Source organism: Microcaecilia unicolor, chromosome 5, assembly GCF_901765095.1.
Source record: "Microcaecilia unicolor chromosome 5, aMicUni1.1, whole genome shotgun sequence".
NCBI lineage: Eukaryota > Metazoa > Chordata > Amphibia > Gymnophiona > Siphonopidae > Microcaecilia > Microcaecilia unicolor.
Window position 1 is genome coordinate 263968329 of NC_044035.1, and position 19792 is coordinate 263988120.

The 19792-nt window shown below is 41.0% G+C and overlaps 1 protein-coding gene across 1 annotated transcript in view; it reads left to right on the top strand.

The window, feature by feature from the left end:
• ZPLD1 (zona pellucida like domain containing 1) overlaps positions 1 to 19792 on the top strand; it is a 41606-nt gene that overhangs the window by 13236 nt on the left and 8578 nt on the right. Inside the window, exons 4-7 of the mRNA XM_030205112.1 lie at positions 961 to 1033; positions 10641 to 10738; positions 14587 to 14667; positions 15191 to 15362. Of these exons, the coding sequence (XP_030060972.1) occupies positions 961 to 1033; positions 10641 to 10738; positions 14587 to 14667; positions 15191 to 15362 (424 nt within the window). The remainder of the gene's footprint in view (positions 1 to 960; positions 1034 to 10640; positions 10739 to 14586; positions 14668 to 15190; positions 15363 to 19792) is intronic.

Consider the following 19792-nt stretch of genomic DNA (forward strand, 5'->3'; position numbering starts at 1 on the left):
TGAATGTCTGCTCTATGGGCAACCAACGTGATTTAACTGGGTAGAAAATTTCAATCCCACAGCTTTTAAGCATTGCAAGTTGTTCAAAATTCCATAGCTAGAGTGATTGAAAGAGGATCACGTTATGTTCATGTAACTCCAATTTTGAAATCGTTGCATTGGCTCCCTATAAAATTCCATATTGACTTTAAAATTTTATTGTTAGTTTTAAAATATTGAACGGTAATATTTCCCCAACACTTCAGTGTCACTGTTAGGTGTTATCAACTTGCTCGCTCCCTGAGATTATCTCAGAAACAGTTACTCGAAGTGCCTTCATTTCATCAGGTCTATTTGGAAGAATGTAGATCCTCTATTTTTTTTACATCAAAGGTCCGAAATTATGGAATTCGTAGCCCATTGAACTTCGTTCAGTACAGAATATGGTTCATTTTAAAAAAGCTTTAAAAACTCATTTATTTTTTCCATCTTTTGGTTCCTTTGATGTATGATATTATTTTGCTGTTAATAGCATTTGAATTTAATTTGCAGTATGCTTTATTTTAAGAGTAACACAGCAAATTACTGTATAGCCTTGAGGAAAGAAATAATTTTTATTGTTATGTTTCATTGTATTATGTATGCGGTTTGTTCCCCGCTTAGATTTTTATAGATATAGCGGACTATAAATAAAGTTTTATTGTTATTGTTATTATTATATTACTAGCTCTTTTAATCAAATAGCTGACCTCTTCGTAACCAGAGCTGGAGGATAAATAGTTCCACCCAGTAAAAGTGGGGAACATCAAAAAACAATTCCATAGATATCAGTGGAGTCATTCCAAACACGCCATGTGATTTCCTACAACTGACTATTATTTGTATCAGCTGCTTTGTATGGTACTTGTCATGGAAGGAGCAGGTTAAGGAAATATTAAAATCAAAGTTACTTTAACTTCTTTTGTTTTAAAATCTGTTTAGGTCATCAGCTGCAATTTCAGTAAAAGACAGCAATGGTACATTTATCAGCACTTTGAATTTACTCCTTTACAATGTAAGTTGGAAACAATTTAACCGTGCCTTGAAAATGCAAAAGTAGCTTTCCAGACCCAGGAGAAGGACATTCAGGATGACAAGTTGATGAGGTGAAAGATTGTGAACTAATGTTCCACCCAGGAAACTATCTGGAATAGTGATTTGATCTCCATTTGTTTTATGATTTTTATGATGCATGACACACGGATATTTTTTCTTTCTGTCTTTTCACTTAGAAATTCATTATTTATGCGTACAGTTCAGTGGTCTAAAGTACCGAGGCATTCAAGCTAGGCATAAAGGTTTAAATACAAGCTAGAATAGTTCCATGTTTTGGGAAAGCAACCTCTGCTCCTATACACTGACAAGCTGCTGAAATCTCCAGCAGCTGTCTGCTCAACCTTTTCAGATGTGTGTTGGCTGTCCTGCTCTCCAGACCAGAATCTAAACTTTGTCTTATTGACGATGCTCCAGCACCCTTTTATTCTCCCTCTGTTTGTCTGTCAGCTGTCTCTTTTCTCTGTTCCCCAATTTCCCTGATAACTTTCATGAAGCTCCCAAGACCAAATTATTTTAAAACTAAATCTCCCAGCAAGCTTTGCTGGGATCATCTCCTTTTTAATTTCCAATCACTCCTCTAGAGCCTAAAATTTAGAAAAGACAAGTGTGGTCTGTTAGCAAGGGCTATGCCGAAATGCAAATTAATGTGGTACCATACATAGGGCCCCTTTTACTAAGCCACGTAGGCGCTTACGCGTGCCAAAATGGATTTACCGTGTGGCTCTAGTGGTAATTTCATTTTTGGCGTGCGTCCGCTATGTGTCTGAAAAATAATTTTTATTTTCGGATGCTCATAGCGGACGTGTGCCAAGTAGCATCTGATGCGCGTAGGTCCTTACTGCACAAATTCTTTACCGCTAGGTCTATGACTGGTGGTAATGTCAGAGACCCAAAATGGATGTGCGGCAATTTTGATTTTGCCGCACATCCATTTTCGGGGGGAAAAAAAGAGGCATTTTTTTACAGGCGTGCTGAAAAATGATTCTGTGCGTGCCCAAAACCCGCGCCTACACTAAAGCAAGCCACTTTTCAGTGCACCTTTGTAAAAGGACCCCATAATTCATTTGACCATTTCTAAAGTATTTTTTTAACTCATTAATGAGTAACCATTTCTTGTCCAATACATTATCTGGCAATCAGAGATACATAGCACTCAGACGGTGATTTATTTTGGATATAAGGATCATTATCCTATGTAGAAGACATAGAGGGGCATAATCGACCAGAAACGCCTATCTCCATGGGCGTTAATCTCCGAGAACGGGTCCGTGAAGGGGCGGAGTGAACCGTATTTTTTAAAAAAAATAGACGCCCATGCTTTATTCGCCAAGGTGTGAGCTGGGCGTTTTTGCTTTTCACCGATAATGGAAAATGAAATCGCCCAGCTCAAAAACGAATAAATCCAAGACATTTATTCGTGGGAGGGGCCAGGATTCATAGTGCACTGGTCCCCCTCACATGCCAGGACACCAACCGGGCACCCTAGGGGGCACTTTTACAAAACCAAAAAAACAGGTAAAAGAGCTCCCAGGTGCATAGCACCCTTCCCTTGGGTGTTGAGCCCCCCAAATCCCCCTCAAAACCCACTGCCCACAAGTCTACACCATTACTATAGCCCTAAGAGGTGAAGGGGGGCACCTACATGTGGGTACAGTGGGTTTGGGGGGGTTGGACGACTAGTAGCATTAAGCAGCACAATTGTAACAGGTAGGGGGGGATGGGCCTGGGTCCACCTGCCTGACGTCCACTGCACCCCCTAACAACTGCTCCAGGGACCTGCATACTGCTGCTTGGGAGGAGGGTATGACATTTGAGGGTGAAAGTAAAAAGTTGTGAAACATCATTTGTTGTGGTGGGAGGGGGTTAGTGACCACTGGGGGAGTCAGGGGAGGTCATCCCCGACTCCCTCTGGGGGTCATCTGGTCATTTAGGGCACTTTTGGGGGCCTTATTCGTGAAAAAACAGGGTCCAGGAAAAGTGTCCTAAATTCTAGCTCAAAACTGTTCCATTATCGGCGAAGGGCGCCCATCTCTGTTCGCCCGATAACCACGCCCCAGTTCCGCCTTCACCACGCCTCCAACATGCCCCCGTCAACTTTGTCCGCACCCGCGACGGAGTGCAGTTGAAAGCGTCCAAAGTTCGGCTTTCGATTATACCGCTTTATTTGTTTCTGTGAGAAGAACGCCCATCTCCCGATTTAGGTCGGAACTTGGGCGTTATTCTCGTTCGATTATAAGCTGGATATTCATTCTTTTCCCAGAACAAAACACTTTTGAAGATACTCTTTTTTTTGTGAAACATTTTATTACCACAGTGGATAACTGGACGAACAACAACTTCCTTAGATTAAATAAACAGAAGACTAAATTATTGTGGTTTGGAGATTTTCAAACCATTTCTCCAACTAGCATTATTTTGTCTGCAGGGGAAACGTTCAGATTTGAATGTAAATCTAAAGTGCTAGGAATGATTCTAGATTCAAAATCAACTTTCAAATTTCAGATTAATGAGCTTGTAAAGAAATTCTTTTCCAATTCATGTCATTTAAGAGCTATAAGATTATCTTTAAGCCCTGTATGCTTTAGAATTATTGCTCAGGCCATCTTGATCCTTCATTTGAATTATTGCAATTCCTTGTATTGTTCAATTACATCAAAATAACGCAGGAAACTGCAACTACTACAAAATACATCTGCAAGGTTGGTTTTCAAACTAGGAAAGTTTCATGAAGCAAATCCACTTTTGAACAAATTATGTTGTCTTAAAGTAGAATCACGTCTTCATTTTAAAATAGCCTGTATGATTTATAAAAACTTTTAAGGACTTAATTCTGAAAATATAGTACAACTTCTAGAATTTCCTATAAATAGACCAAATTAAACTTAGATTTTCTCTTAGTGAAAAAGAGAAGTCAAAAGTCAATTTGGGAAAGATCTTTTGCATATTGAAGTGCCAAAATTTGGCATAATATTCCTTACCAGATTCATCAGATTTTATCTTAACTTCTTTTTTCGAAAGGCACTAAAAACTTATCTATTTCTAAATTAGCAAGTGTACATTTGATGTGATCCTTATTAAGGAAGATTCTTGTAAGCCCCTTCTTATGTAAACTTTCTTTCTTTTGTAATCTGCCTTGCATCCTTAAGGATAAAGGCGGAATATAAGCTGCACAATGCAATACAATACAATACCTTCAAGCTTAAGAGCTATTGTAGTAGTGTTCAGTGAGGTACAGTAGATATTTCTCTGCTCCTGGAGGGCTCACCATAAAATATAAGGGGGTTATGGTGAGATGTGTACCTGGGACCTTTTATGTGAAATCCACTGCAGTGCCCCCTAGGCTACCCCACTGCTATGCTGGGATGTCTGTGTGGCCAGTCTACTAAGAATGATGGCCCCCAGATATCCCAATGGCTGTTTTTTGGAAGTTTTTCTCTTGGGTGTTTTATTTTCCAAAATGGTCCCAAACGAAAAATGCACTAAGCACAAAACATCTAGGCAAAAAGGAGATTTTTGAACCAAAAATATAGATTTTTTTCAGGTTCAAAAATGGCTATGTTCATTATTCGATTGTTGAATGTTTCTAGCAAAACGTCCAATGTTTTATCAAAAATGCCCCATCACATTAAATTGTATATTACTTTTTGCTTCCAAACTTTTAATCTCATATATCAGTGATTCAAACATTATTCCTTAAATTGCTTACATCTTATACAGTGTAACGGAAACAAATTGGATGAGGAATGTAATTTAATTGAGTTGGCAGAATTTAATTTGAAAATGAATGGTGAAAATAAGTGGCGTGAGAAATTCATTCTGCTAATGACTATATTATGCATCTCTTAACGATGCATCTTAAAAGCCACAAGCTTATTCTTTTTTTAATCTGAAGTCTCTGGAGATTGTAATACCTTTTAATGGACCAAGAAAAATTCTATGGGTGATCATCGGAGCTGGATTAACTTTATATTGGGCCCTAGATAAAATATATATTTGTGGGCCCCTACCACACAGACTCCCATTTACTTCTTTTATTAGTTCCCCCTCCTAAGAATCACATTTGCTTTTTCCCTTGTACTCCCCCCCCCCCCCAGGATCTTTGTTTATGATTTCCCTTTCTATACTTCATCTTTCCAGAAGCAACAGAGGGGAAACCACAGGGCCTAGTTCTAGGTGTGACATCAGCAGTTTGTGAATGAGCATGGAGACTTTGCATTCACGTGCATTGAGTGGAGCGGTCTCGATAGCTGTTCTAGTGAGCTGAGTACCAGGGAAGCTATGCAAGAGATTTTCATCCTCCATTTCCTATATACACATTGCTATACTAGGACAGACCAAAGGTCCATCAAGCCCAGCCCAGTATCCTGTTTCCAACAGTGGCCAATCCAGGTCACAAGTACTTGGCAAGATGCTAAAAAAGTAAAACAGACTGTATTCTACTTATCCCAGGAATAAGCAGTGGATTTTCCCAAGTTCACTTTTAATAATGGTTTATGGTCTTTTCCTTTAGGAACTTGCCCAAAACCTTTTTTAAACCCTGTTACACAAATGGCTTTTACCACATTCTCTGGCACCAAATTCCAGAGTTTAATTATATGTTGAATTAAGAATTATTTTCTCTGATTTGTTTGAAATGTACTAGGTAGTAGCTTCATTATGTGCCCCCAGTCCATGTATTTTTGGAAATCGTAAAGAAGTGATTCACGCCTACCCATTCCACTCCACTCAAGATTTGATACACCTTTATCATATCTCCTCTTAGCTGTCTCTTCTCTAAGCTGAAGAACCCTAGCCTCTTTAGCCTTTCCTCATAGGGAAGTCATCCCATTCCCTTTATCATTTTTATTCCCCTTCTCTAAATCTGTTATATCTTTTTTTTGAGATGCGGTATCCAGAATTGCACACAACTCCCTAGATTCTATAAAGGTCACCCAAATTTGGGTGTAGATCCTAGATCGGCAACCAAAATAATTAGTTAAAGGGCTCCAATGATTTAATTATTAGAGCTTGCCACTAATTATGATTTTAGCATGGATCTGGCTACGCGCTATTCTGTAAAAATGTGTACATATATTGGATTGCGTGCAACTCAAAAGGGTGTGTGGTCGTGGGAGGGTCACAAGTGGGTCAGGGACATCCACAAAAAATGCATGCAGTGTTAGAGAGTAGCAGGGATCCGTGCCCAATCTGCACACCAGGATTTAAACTAGGTTTCAGCTGGCATAAGTCCTCGTGCTCAAAGTTGAGTGGTGAATTAGAGCCCAAAGTGCTCATTCCGAAGCACCTTTTATAGAATAGCACCATTTATTGAATCTGGCCCAATATTCAAGGTGCAATTGCACCATGGAGCAATAGAAAGGCATTATAATAGTTTTAGTTGTGTTTGTTTTGTTCTCCATTCTATTCCTAATAATTCCTAATATTCTATTTGCTTTCTTACCTGTAGCTATACACTGAGCAGAGGATTTCAACATATCATCAGTGATGACACCTAAATCCTTTTCCTTGGCAGTGACTCCTAATGTGGAACCCTTCATCATGTAGCTATAGTTTGAGTTCGTCTTCTTTACATGTATCACTTTGTAGTTGCTCACGTTAAACGTCATCTGCCATTTGGATGCCCAGTCCCCCAGTCTCTTAAGGTCCTCTTGCAATTTTTTCCACAATCCTGTTGTGATTTAACAACTTTGAATAACTTTGTATTGTCAGCAAATTTGATCACCTTACTCATTATTTCTGTTTCCAGGTCAGTTATAAATATGTTAAAAAGTAGCAGTCTTAGCACAGATCCCTGGGGAATCCCATTGAGAATATTGACCATTTAACCCTACTTTATGTTTTCTATCTTTTAAGAGGTTCCTAATTCATAATAGGACAATGCCACCTATTTCAAGACTTTTTAATTTCCTCAGGAGTCGCTCATGAGGCACTTTGTCAAATGCTTTCTGAAAATCCAGATGCATAATATTAACCGGATCACCTTTATTCATCTGTTTATTCACCCCTTCAAAGAAATGTAGTAGATTGGTTGGGCAAGGTTTCCCTTGTCTAAAATCATATTAGCTTTGCCCCATTAATCCATGCCTATGCATATGCTCAGTAATTTTGTTCTATATAATAGTCTTTATTATTCTGTCCAGCATTGTTGTCAGGTTCACCAGTCTTTTTAAAAGTTGGCATTACATTGGCCACCCTCCAATATTTTGGTACTGTGCTTGATTTTAAAGATATTACTAACAATAGATCTGCAATTCCATTTGTTAGCTCTATCTGGGATTTATACCACCTGGTTCAGGTGATTTGCTAATCTTTAGTTTGTCAAATTGCCCTATTATATCTTCCAGATTTACAGTTATTTTTTCAGTTCCTCTGACTCATCATCATTAAATACCCTTTTTTTAAAAGATGGGTATCTCCCCTACATCTTCCTCAGTGAAGATCAAAGCAAAGAATTCATGTAGTCTCTCTGCTATGGCCTTGTCTTCCCTGATTGACCCTTTTACCCCTCAATTATCTAGTGGTCCAACTGATTCTTTTACTGGCTTCTTGCTTGAAATGTAGCTAAAAAGTCTCTCTTTGCCTTCCTTATCAGTGCTTTGCATTTAATTTGCCATTCCTTATGCTGTTTCCTTTTATTTTCAGTTGGATCCTTCTTCCATTTTTCAGAAGGATGGTGATGGTGATAATTTACAATCTGTCAAGTATGTCTGCTGTTTATTTAAGGAGACTAATCTACTATGACCTTTACTGCAACCTCACTATCAGGATGCCCTAACTTCCCTGTTTAAGTAACATCCTTCAAAGATACCTTGATCCAAACCATGAGCTTTTGAGCAACTGTCAGCCTTCCCCCACGTTCTAGTAAAAAAGCTGCTTTATCTCCTTTTTAAATGTTGATACCAGTGACTTGGTTCCACTCTGTTTAAGGTGGAGCCCATCTTTCTAGAATAGGCTCCCCTTCCCGAGAATGCTGCCCAGTTCCTAACAAATCAAAATCCCTCCTCCCTGCAGCATCATCTCATTCATGAATTTAAACTTCAGAGTTCTACCTGTTTCTTGGATCCTGCATGTCAAATGGGCAGCTTTTCATAGAAAGTTACCCCGGAGGTTCTGAATTTCATCTTTCTACCTAAATGCCTAAATCTGACTTCCAGAACCTCCATCCCACATTTTCCTACATGTACCAAGACAGCCAAGGAAAAACCACCCTAAAGATTTACAGGCAAAGTGTCTGAGGTATACATTTAGAAGGTTTTAATGCCCAAAAGACTTCACACATGCAATAAGCACAGTAAATATTTAGCTTTCTTTAGTGCCTCTGAAAGAATACAGGTAGAGTTGAGGCAGTATTAGGACAGTTTTCAAAGGAAGTTGCCCATATAACTAAAAAGTTAGCTAGGTAAATCTCCTTGGGCTGAAAAATTCCATCCACTTAGTATGCACACAAGTACATTTGTAGCACTGGACTTCTCTACTTCAGCCCAGATTTTCAAGGAGAAACTAGCTAGTCAATATTCACCCTGCCATGGTCAGTATTATTTTTTAAATGCTGGTTGCCGTGGGCTGATTTGGACCTAGATATTCAGTGCCAGACCAAACCTGTATATCTCTGTCTTTATCAGGTACCAGAAGTTATCTGGGTGCTGCTGATATTCAGATTCAGAACCTGGATAACTTTCCAAGGGGTCCTTTTAAAAAGCTGCAGTAGAAAGTGTCCACAGAGTGCTCTTACACTTGAAAAATAAGGAAGGAAACCCTTCGGGGAAAAGTCCATCCAGTAAAGTAGGGAAGGAACGTAGGTCAACCAAACAAGTAGGACTCCAGAGGTGGATCAATATAAATTTTTTTTTCAAAATATGGATACAGTAGACTTAACATGGCCCCATGTTTCGCCTACTTCAGGAGTCTTGATATCTGTTCTGCTCCTCAGAAATCGTTACTCAAAGAGGTAGCACAAAGCCATCACTACACAGTGTATATTGGCGGGAACATCAAAGTGCTACTGCTAAGGCCATCTTTACTGGCTAAGAACATCTTTACTGATGCTAGAAAATGGCTGATTTCCCATTTTCCAAATTAATGGCCACGTGTTAATGCTGCCATTAGCTCGCAGCCATTACCAAAACTTAGTGCATGAGCCCTTACCACCACCTATTTTATAGGTGGTAAGGGTTCACGTGCTAATCAGTTAGCGCCTGGCAATGGATATACATTAACTGATTAGCACAAAAATGCCCACTCTCTGCCCCAGAAAGGCCCTTTCCAGAAAAATGTACTGTAAAATTTCTTTTTAGTGTGCAGTTTGCACTTGCACATTGGGAATTTACCATGGGATGCCTTGACGCATCCCATGGTAAGCCCTTTTAAATTGCAGTTAGCATGCACTAGTGCTTACCACAGCTTAGTAAAAGGATCTCCAAGCAAGTTAAGACAGTCTTTTACCAGTCAAACATACCAGGATAGTTATTTGCGCACCAGCACTGAATATCGGCACTACCCAGATCATTTCTGGCTCCAGTTTAGCTCTGTCTTTGGACTGTCTAGACATTAATTGGATAGTGCTGAGGCAGTTAGAGAAGATATTTAGCGACAATCTCCAGTTAAGTGCCACTGAATTTGTGCTGGATCTGGTCAGTGGGAGTTAACCAGGTAGAAGCTGCTCTTACCTGATTATATCCCACTGAATATTGACCCCTGTATTTATATGGCACTATCCCTATCAGAGAAAGATATAGAAACACACACACACACACACAAACACACACACACACACACACACACACACTCTTCAGACAAATACCCTCTTGCTCATATTCATGTTCTTCAGACAGATGGATACACACACACATACTCTTGCTGTTCAAACGTGCACATACAGTCTCATTCTTTAGACAGACAGACAGACACTCACTTTTGCTCTTCAGACACACGACCACAGTCTGTCACTCTTCGGTCACATACACACATAGACTCTTCTGGTTCTCTGCTGCACTGCTGCCCATGTGCCTCAAGCTGAAGAAGGCATAGGCTGCAGGCAGGCTATCGGGCTCCCGCCCCACTTTCTACCTTGGGACCCTGGATGTCTAACATCAGCCCTGATGACTGATATTTACAGAATTGGACCCAAAGACTGATTTTTGCTTCTTTTATGATAGAACAGGGTTGGTGCTTTGTTATTAAAGGTTAGTCATTTAGTTTAGGTAAGATTGCTCTTAGAACTACTTTGGAAATATATTATGCAAAGGTTATAAAAACTGAATGAGGAATGCTGATTTCAGCATGTAGTTTGGTGTAGACCACAGTAGGTCTCTTGACTTGTACTAGCTCATTGTGTCCAGTGTGTCTTACCAATGTAGTTTTGGTAGCACAGTCTTGTAGATAACAACATCAATATTTATTTTGTAGTAAGGAAACACTGAGTAAATGTATTTGTTTTGTGGACAAATATCTGCAAAACCATATGGCCAGAGCTATATTTTGTACTGTAATGTTTCTTATTGGAGAAATTCAATTGCATGTGTTCTGCATTTTAGAGACATTCTAACAATATTCATGAACTTTTTCAGGATTCAACCTACGGTCAGCCGCTGTTTATACCAAGCACTGGATTGCCACTGAAAACAAAAATATATGCTTCAGTGAGAGCAACTAATCTTGATGGAAGGTCTTGTAATGTTTCTCTTTTGTCATATTAATTAATTTTATGAATAAAGATGCTCTTTTGACCATGTTTCACATTAAAATTCTCAGTGTTGATGAACCCCCCCAGCCCCCCATGTTAGGGGGGCAATAATCAAAGTGATTTACCTGAGTGAACTTGTGTTACCTGTATAGAATCGTGGACTGATTATTGCCCCTATGATTCTATATAGGTAAATACAAGAGTACTTTTGCCTGCCTGAAAGAATGGGCGGAGTTTGGTCAAGGAAAGAAAATGAGGGCTGAAGACTGTAAAAGTCAATTGTTATGTGCAATTTTTGCCATTAACTTTTCCACCTGCTCCCATGCAGGTGTAAAAATATGTGGGTATATTGTACCCACAATCTGCATGCCTACTGCATTTTCAAAGGGAAATGCCATGAACAGGGCTGGATGTAAGATTTTGGCACCCATAGACAGGACTGGAAAGAGTGAAGGTGGAGGAAGTTAGACTGTCAACATGGTGCTCCGTTGAAGCACATGTCCTTAAAGCAAAGGTTAATAAGCCCCTCTTTAGTCTTAGTATTTGACCTCTTCATAATTTGGCATCTTAGACCATTGCTGATGTGCATTTGCAGTCCTGCAGTTATGAACAGGGCAATTCTATAACAGGGTGCCTGATAGGAGTCTATTCTATAAAGGAATGCAGGCACTTATTTCCTTTATGGAATACTAGCCTTATAGGCACATGCCTATAGGTGCGGGCACTTATGCCAGCCATAGAGCTGGCGAAAGTGTCGGTACCTAAAAGTCAGATCCACGGGGAAACAGGAAGATGCCCTCAACAATTTGCAATGGAGATCAAAAGGAAGTAGAGGGAGACACGTCTCTCAAGCAGGGAGCATTCAAGTTGAAAGTCTTTATTAGGCACCAAAAAACTGAAGACGTGACATGGGCTAGTGTTTTGGCGGCAAAAAGCTGCCTGCATCAGGAGTCACAGGACTTAAAACGGAAGTCTACTGTATGCGTATGGTACCAATAGTTCAATGTGTTCTTCTCTAGCGTGCCGCACAGCCAAAAGCCGCGTGTTACAACCAAAAACAAGCTGTCTTAAATAATGCAGTCATCACAAATGACATCACAAGTAAAAAGTCATAAGCCAGTGACTTACAGTATTCTATAAGTTATGTTTGTAAGTGAGAGTCCTACCCAGGCTCTGCTCATGTGTACACCCATCTGTCAAATATGCATTATGAACTAAATTCTAAAATGTTATTCTATAAGCCATGCTAAAGTTAGGCACGGTTTATAGAATAGCGCTTATACCCGGGAAGCTTTGCTCCAACTGAAATGTGGTGTAAATGTAGGCGCCTCAATTAGATACATTTCCCCGTTATTCTATATCTACATGCATTAATCATAGCAATGCCCCTGTTATGCCCATTTCTGTGCCCCCTTTTTCAACTCACATGTAAAATTTAGGTGCAGATCCTGTGCCTAAATTTACATGAGTAAAGTTTGATTATATTTAATTAGTGACAATAATTGCTTGCTAAAAGCCAATTATTGGCACTAATTAGCTTGTTATTTAATTAAATTGCACAGACAATCACTGAATTAGGGGGTATGTAACTTAAGCATGTATTTACAGAATAGTGCTTATGTGGAATTTTGGCACACATGTGTGTAAATGCCATTATTCTAGACATTAATGTGTTAGGCTTGCAACTGTTAGCATCTATGTCAGTGGCCCCCAAACCTGGCCCACGAGGCACCCTAGCCAGTCAGGGTTTCAGGATACCCACAATAAATATTCATGAGATAGATTTGCATGCAGTGGAGGCAGTGCATGCAAATCTCTCTCATGAATATTCATGGTTGATATCCTGAAACCCTGACTGGCTGGGGTGCCTCCAGGACCAGGTTTGGGATCCACTGATCTATGTTCTAGAATTGCCCCCAAAGGAGTCAGTTCTATAAAGGGTAGTAAAGGTTAGGCACCAAAACTCTGTGCGCTAAGCTAGTATTCTATACTGGCAAATATGTGTGCCAAATCCATTTCAGAATATTACCGTTAAGTTGCCAGTTATATGCCAATGTTTAGGTGCACCCACTTATGTCATGACAATAGCAGGCATAAATGCACATGCATGTATAACCAACAGTATTCTATAAGCTGTGCAAGTCGCTTGGTGTCACACTCATGGCCAACCCATACCCCTTCCACATGAATATCCCTTTGCAGTTACATGCTAGAACACTTACCCCCCCCCCCCCCCCCGATATTCAGTACTATCCGTGAATATTCAGCAGGAGATCGCCGGTTATCTCCTGTTGAATACTCCCAATCAGCACTTAAAACCTTATTCTATAAAGATTGTGCTCCTAAATGTACGCTTCTAAAATGTATGTCCTAATTTATAAGCATAAGTTATGCTCCTAAATTTAGGAGCATAACCTTTATAGAATAAGGCCCTTAGCAGCTAACTGGTTATATCACGTGATATAACCGGCTATCCGCTAACATTCAGCACATCACTGGCTACGTTTGGTGGTCAAATTGGGCCACCCAAATAGCAGGCCTATCTTTGGCCAGTTCAATCTTAACCAGCCAGTGCTGAATATTGGCTTGGCTGGTTATGTTTAAAACCTGCCAAAAATAAACCGGATATTCAATGCCGGTCACCAGAAACAGCCTGGCATTGAATATCCAGTCACACCGTCAACCCCGAGAGTTAACTGGGTTGCCTTCCATTGTCTGAATATCGGCCCCTTAGGCACCAAGCTATAGAATAGCGCATAACTGACCTTACACACGTTCCTGCGATTTCACCCCATTTGGCATAAAACTGTCATTGTAGCGTGGAGGTTACGTGACGATATGGCGCACTGTGTAAAACAATGGGGAAAGTGTTCATGGAACTGGAAACTAGACAAAGGGGGCAATATTCAGAGTGATTTAAGGGGGCTGTAGAGGCTCTGGCCCGCTTAAATGGCCCATCGCTGCCCAACGGCCGATATTCAGTGATACTAAAGTCGGGAATGCTGCTGAATATCGCCTCTGACTGGTCCAAAAAAAAAAGTAGGCCAGTCAGGGGCAGGCCAGGGGGTAGCACGGGGGAGGTACCGGGTCTTATGTGGGCGCTAGCAAAAGTTAGCCGAGGATCGCATAAGTTAAGTGAGAGGTTGTGACAGCCATTTTGAAGAAACTGCCGCTAGGGGCAGGAGCAAGGGGGGTTCATTCCTGCCCATGATGCCCCAGCGGACCACCAGGGAGGTCATGTAGACCCAAGGGGGGGTCCTATCCTGACAGGGAGATGGGGATGCTGCCAGTGGGGAGGGGGAAGAGCTGTTGGGGGGCCACACATCGGGAGCGTGAAAGGGGAAATTTTTTTTAATGCAGGTCCAGGCTCAATTTTAAGCCGGTGCCTGTATAACTTTCTTATGCAGACCCAGCTGAATACTGGCCAGGCCTGCATAAGCTCCAGCAGCCTGCCACCCTTACTTGGCTGCAAAATATTCAGTACCAGTGCCCAGACATGGCCAAACACTGAATATTTGGAGCCAATTTAGCCAGGGACGCTAAGAGGCATATTTTCAAAGCACTTAGCCTCCCAAAGTTCCATAGAAACCTATGGAACTTAGCCTCCCAAAGTGCTTTGAAAATATGCCTCTAAGCATTTTAAAAAACGCTCACCACTGCTGACAATATTGGGGGGAAAGAGTTTCATTATTGGCTTCTTCTTTTTCATTTCTACTGTTGTAATCTTTTAAACTCTGTAAAAAAAAAGAAATTGCTCTAAGGTGCAGAGATTCTTTCTATATCTTAGAAAAATGACCTGAAGCCTAAATATATTTCTGCTACTCTCATAGGTGGAATGTCTTGATGGACTACTGTTATACCACACCTTCTGGGAATCCAAATGACGAACTTCGATACGATCTCTTTTTAAGGTGTGTATCAGCTTCTAATATCATTGCTCTCTATTATTAATAAAGATTTTTCCTTTGGAAAAATAGGGTCAATGATGTTGATAGGGAAGACCTGTCCATAAATGGTTTCAGAACTGGTTCCAGCATTCCAGAGACCTACTTATTATAGGGAACGTTAAAAAACTTATGGGACTATAAAATAAAGGATTTTTCCCTTGACAAAAATATATAGATAGTGTTTTAGTTTCATAAATGAAGCAAATATTTTGCTTTAAATACATATAAACCATTGGACTTGGATTTTAGCTTTTGCTTGTCTCAGTAGTTTGCATGTCAGTTCTTAGTTCCAGTCAAACTAACTATACAGTACTTATAGTATACTCTTAATATTCTTGTTCAATATTATGGCACACTATTGGCACTATAAAGTATATACAAAGCTAATCAGATACAGGTACAGTAGATATGCCCAAGATATAGGCAAAACTTCTCAGATTTACCACGGCACTTTGATATTCCATTTCTCACCTCTCTTAACTATTAGCTGTGACAAGGACCCTCAGACAACTATTATCGAAAATGGAAAGAGTCAGATGGGACGTTTTTCTTTTGAAGTATTCCGATTCGTGAAGCACAAAAATCAGAAAATGTCCACAGTTTTTCTGCATTGCGTGACGAAGCTGTGCAGAGCAGAAGACTGCCTTCACATCATTCCTGTAAGTTCTTGAGGCCAGAAGAAGCCATTATTAACTCAACAAAACTAATTATATGAAGTAGAGCCCCAGTTAGCACAGTTTGGGTAGGCAACCTTCCAATTCAACAAGATATAATTGTTTTTGTATTTAGTCTCTATATGTGTTTTTATTAGTAGAAAGTTACCTAATTTCTGTATTGCCTGTGAGAGATATTATATTTTGTTCGAAGCCCAGATACATGACATCTCTGAAAGTATCTATTAATTTATTATATATCAGAAGAAATAAAATTTAAAACAGTGCAAATTATGCAAATAGACTTGTTTTCTTCCCTCATTTTTGCTCAATGCATATATTCAACTACTACTACTATTATTTAGCATTTCTATAGCTCTACAAGGCGTACGCAGCGCTGCACAAACATAGAAGAAAGACAGTCCCTGCTCAAAGAGCTTACAATCTAATAGACAAAAAATAAAGTAAGCAAATCAAATCAATTAATGTGTACGGGAAGGAAGAGAGGAGGGTAGGTGGAGGCAAGTGGTTACAAGTGGCTACGAGTCAAAAGCAATGTTAAAGAGGTGGGTTTTCAGTCTAGATTTAAAGGTGGCCAAGGATGGGGCAAGACGTACATACTTGAGTTTCAACTATATAGATTGTGGGAGAGGCGGCACATGCATTGGAATTGTGCCAGCCACTATGATTGTCTGACCTCTTGGTGGCAAATCTCTAAGTGGGTGCATCCTTTTTGGTGCCTGAATGCCATGTGGTCAGAGGCTATTCTATAACGACATCTGGGTGCCCAGATCACATTATAGAATACTAGCGTAATCCAGTATTGGTTTATTTACACGTGGAAGAGAACAGCTAGCTGATGAAAAGGATAAAATCTTGTTTATTCGTTATGCTTGTTCCATGTTATTTAAAACAGATGCCCAACATGGCCATGTTTTGCCAAGGGCTGCTTCAGGGGCATACAATATAAAGTACTGTAAATACATATTTACAGTACTTTCTAGGCCATATCTTATTTCTTGTGAAAAATGATGTTTTTACACACAGAAGAGCCATATAAAATTATCTTCTAATTATAGGGGCTTTAGATCTTAAGGGACTCATTTTTGAAACAGAAAAACATCACAAAAATGTCATAACAGGCACATATATGTATTTTTCACAGAAAAACATGTAATCAAACAACAAAAATAAAGGAGTCCAAGTCTGCTAGTTCTTGAAAAGAATACGTTCCCAGAGGGGACATTTTGTGGGCTTGACAAGGGTGATGTTACATGCTGAACATTTTTTTTTGCCAATAACAGATAGCAAAATGACTTCTTGGTGGTGGAAAGAAAAATGGCTAGAATTAGACCTGCTTTAAAAGCTTCTAGGGTAAGGCTAAATCTGTCTTTAGACCCATGTGTGATTTTGCTGCGTTGGAGCGGCTGCAATGTGCTAGGTAGGTGTGTGTGACACGCTGGGCACTTTTCTATTGGTTGCTGGAGGATTCTATCCAAAGGGCTTCCCCCCCTGCCCCCTTCCTTTCCATATCATCTCTAGGTAGGGGTTGCCTGCAATACCTTCTAGTAGAGATGGGGGTGTAGGCACACTACTACTACTACTTAGTATTTCTATAGCGCTGCCAGGGTTACGCAGCGCTGTACAAGTTTAACATGGGGAAGGACAGTCCCTGCTCAAAAGAGCTTACAATCTAGGGTAGCTGCATACTGAAGCCTTGATTGGGGACAGAACTGTTATAGGGGTGCTATGTTTGTAGTATTTATGTGGGGCCATGAGGCGCTCCCTCATGCACTGGATTAGGGCAGGGTCTTCTCTGTAGATGTGACTCAAGGTCCTTGTGGATACTGAAGAGTCTGTAAAACACAAGTTGGTAGAGATAGGGTTCAGTTGATGGGCCTTCTTTGTATCACATACATTACTATTTTTTACAACATGTTTTTTTTTGTTTGTTTGTACCCCGTGCTTTCCCACTCATGGCAGGCTCAATGCGGCTTAGGTACTTATTTGTACCTGGGGCAATGGAAGGTTAAGTGACTTGCCCAGAGTCACAAGGAGCTGCCTGTGCCTGCAGTGGGAATCGAATCTAGTTCCCCAGGACCAAAGTCCACCACTCTAACCACTAGGCCACTCCTCCACATAATGCTCCTCACTTGGAGGCATATTTTCAAAGCACTTAGCCTTCCAAAGTTCCATAGGTGTAGTGGTACTTAAATATTTCTCTCCCTTGCCTGAGGCACAGGAGGACCAGGAGCTCTGTCTCTGACACACTGAAATTTGGCTCCTTGCACAGAGACATGACTGTGCACACTGAGGAATGTTCCTCCAGGTTCAGTGGTATATATGCATGTTTTGCATATGGAAGGGACGTCCTGCAGTTGCCATGGACGCTTTCTTGATGCGGAGACCAGTATAGTAGTTGCATTTTTTATGTAGCATATTTCCGATTGGAGGAGATGTTTATCTCTGAATATCTATGACGTTTGCAGTGCTTCCTCTTTCTAAACGTTATTTTTCTTATTTTTGAATATTGGAAAGCGTTTAGTTCTTTCTTCCATTATGGACTTGTGTTTTTAGATGTTTTCTGATAAACATTTATTTTGAAAATGCCCCTCCATGGCTACTATAAGAGTTTGAAAAAATTAATTAAAGATCTTTTATAGGTGTTTTAAAATCATATACACTATCAGGCTTATTTTCGAAAGAGAAGGGTGCCCATCTTTTGACACAAATTGCCCAAATTGGCACAATCGAAAGCCGATTTTGGGCGTCCTCAACTGCTTTCCGTCGTGGGGATGACCAAAGTTCACAGGGTGTGTCAGAGGCTTAGTGAAGGCGGTACTGGGGCGTGCCTAACACATGGGCGTCCTCGACCGATAGTGGAAAAAAGAAGGGCGTCCCTGATGAACACTTGGACAACTTTACCTGATCCTTTTTTTCTTACGACCAAGCCACAAAAATATGCCCTAAATGAACAGATGACCACCGGAGGGAATCGGGGATGACCTCCCCTTACTCCCCCAGTGATCACTAACCCCCTCCCACCCTCAAAGAAATTTAAAAAATATTTTTTCCAGCTCTATGCCAGCCTCAAATATCATACCCAGCTCCGTGACAGCAGTATGCAGGTCCCTGGAGCAGTTTTAGTGGGCGCAGTGCACTTCAGGCAGGCAGACTCAGGCCCATCCCCTCCTACCTGTTACACTTGTGGTGGTGAATGTGAGCCCTTCAAAACCCACCACAAACCCACTGTATCCACATGTAGGTGCCCCCCTTCACCCATAAGGGCTATGGTAGTGGTGTACAGTTGTGGGGAGTGGGTTTTGGGGGGGCTCAGCATACAAGGTAAGGGAGCTATGCACCTGGAAGCAATTTCTGAAGTCCACTGCAGTGCCCCCTAGGTTGCTCGGTTGGTGTCCTGGCATGTGAGGGGGACCAGTACACTATGAATGCTGGCTCCTCCCACGACCATAGGGCTTGGATTTGGTCATTTCTGAGATGGGCGTCCTCGATTTCCATTATCGCCGAAAATCGTGGACGACCATCTCTAAGGTCGATCTAAATTTTGCGATTTGGGTGTCCCCGACCGTATTATAGAAACGAAAGATGGATGTCCATCTTGTTTCGATAATACGGGTTTCCCCGCCCCTTTGCCGGGACGTCCTGCGAGGATGTCCTCAGGAAAACTTGGGCGCCCCTTTCGATTATGCCCCTCCACATGGTCCAAAACCAACCTGCTGTCTATATAAATCTCAACTATGAACAGAATCAAACTTCCATTAAAGTACATTGTTAATTTCATCTGTATATTTGTTGAGATTGTGTATTCATTCAATTCAAACTTTTGAACTGCCATAACATTATTCAGTTTTCCTCCAATTATATGTATTATTGTTCTACATTATCAATACATGTGAAAGAAGTGTCTATTATCATTGTTTCTCATATGGAATGGAAGTTGGGAAACATTGAGGGACATAATTGAATGGCGCCGGTCAAATCGATGGCCGGCCATCTTCGGGGCCAGCTCCGCAAGGGGGTGGAGCCAAGCGTATTTTTGAAATATGCTTGGCGCCGGCCAAATCGCTTGCCGGGTTTAGAGCAGGATCGCTGGCTCCGATTTTCAGCCATAATGGAAACCGGGCCCGGACATCTCAAACCCGATGAAATGCAAGGCATTTGGTCATGGGAGGAGCCAGCATTTGTAGTGCACTGGCCCCCCTCACATGCCAGGACACCAACCGGGCACCCTAAGGGGCACTTAAAAAAAAGCTTCCAGTTGTATAGCACCCTTACCTTGGGTGCTGAGCCCCCCAAATTCCCCCCAAAACCCACTCCGCACAACTCTATACCATTACCATAGCCCTAAGGGGTGAAGGGGGGCACCTACATACATAGTAGGTGACGGCAGAACAAGACCCATACGGTCCATCCAG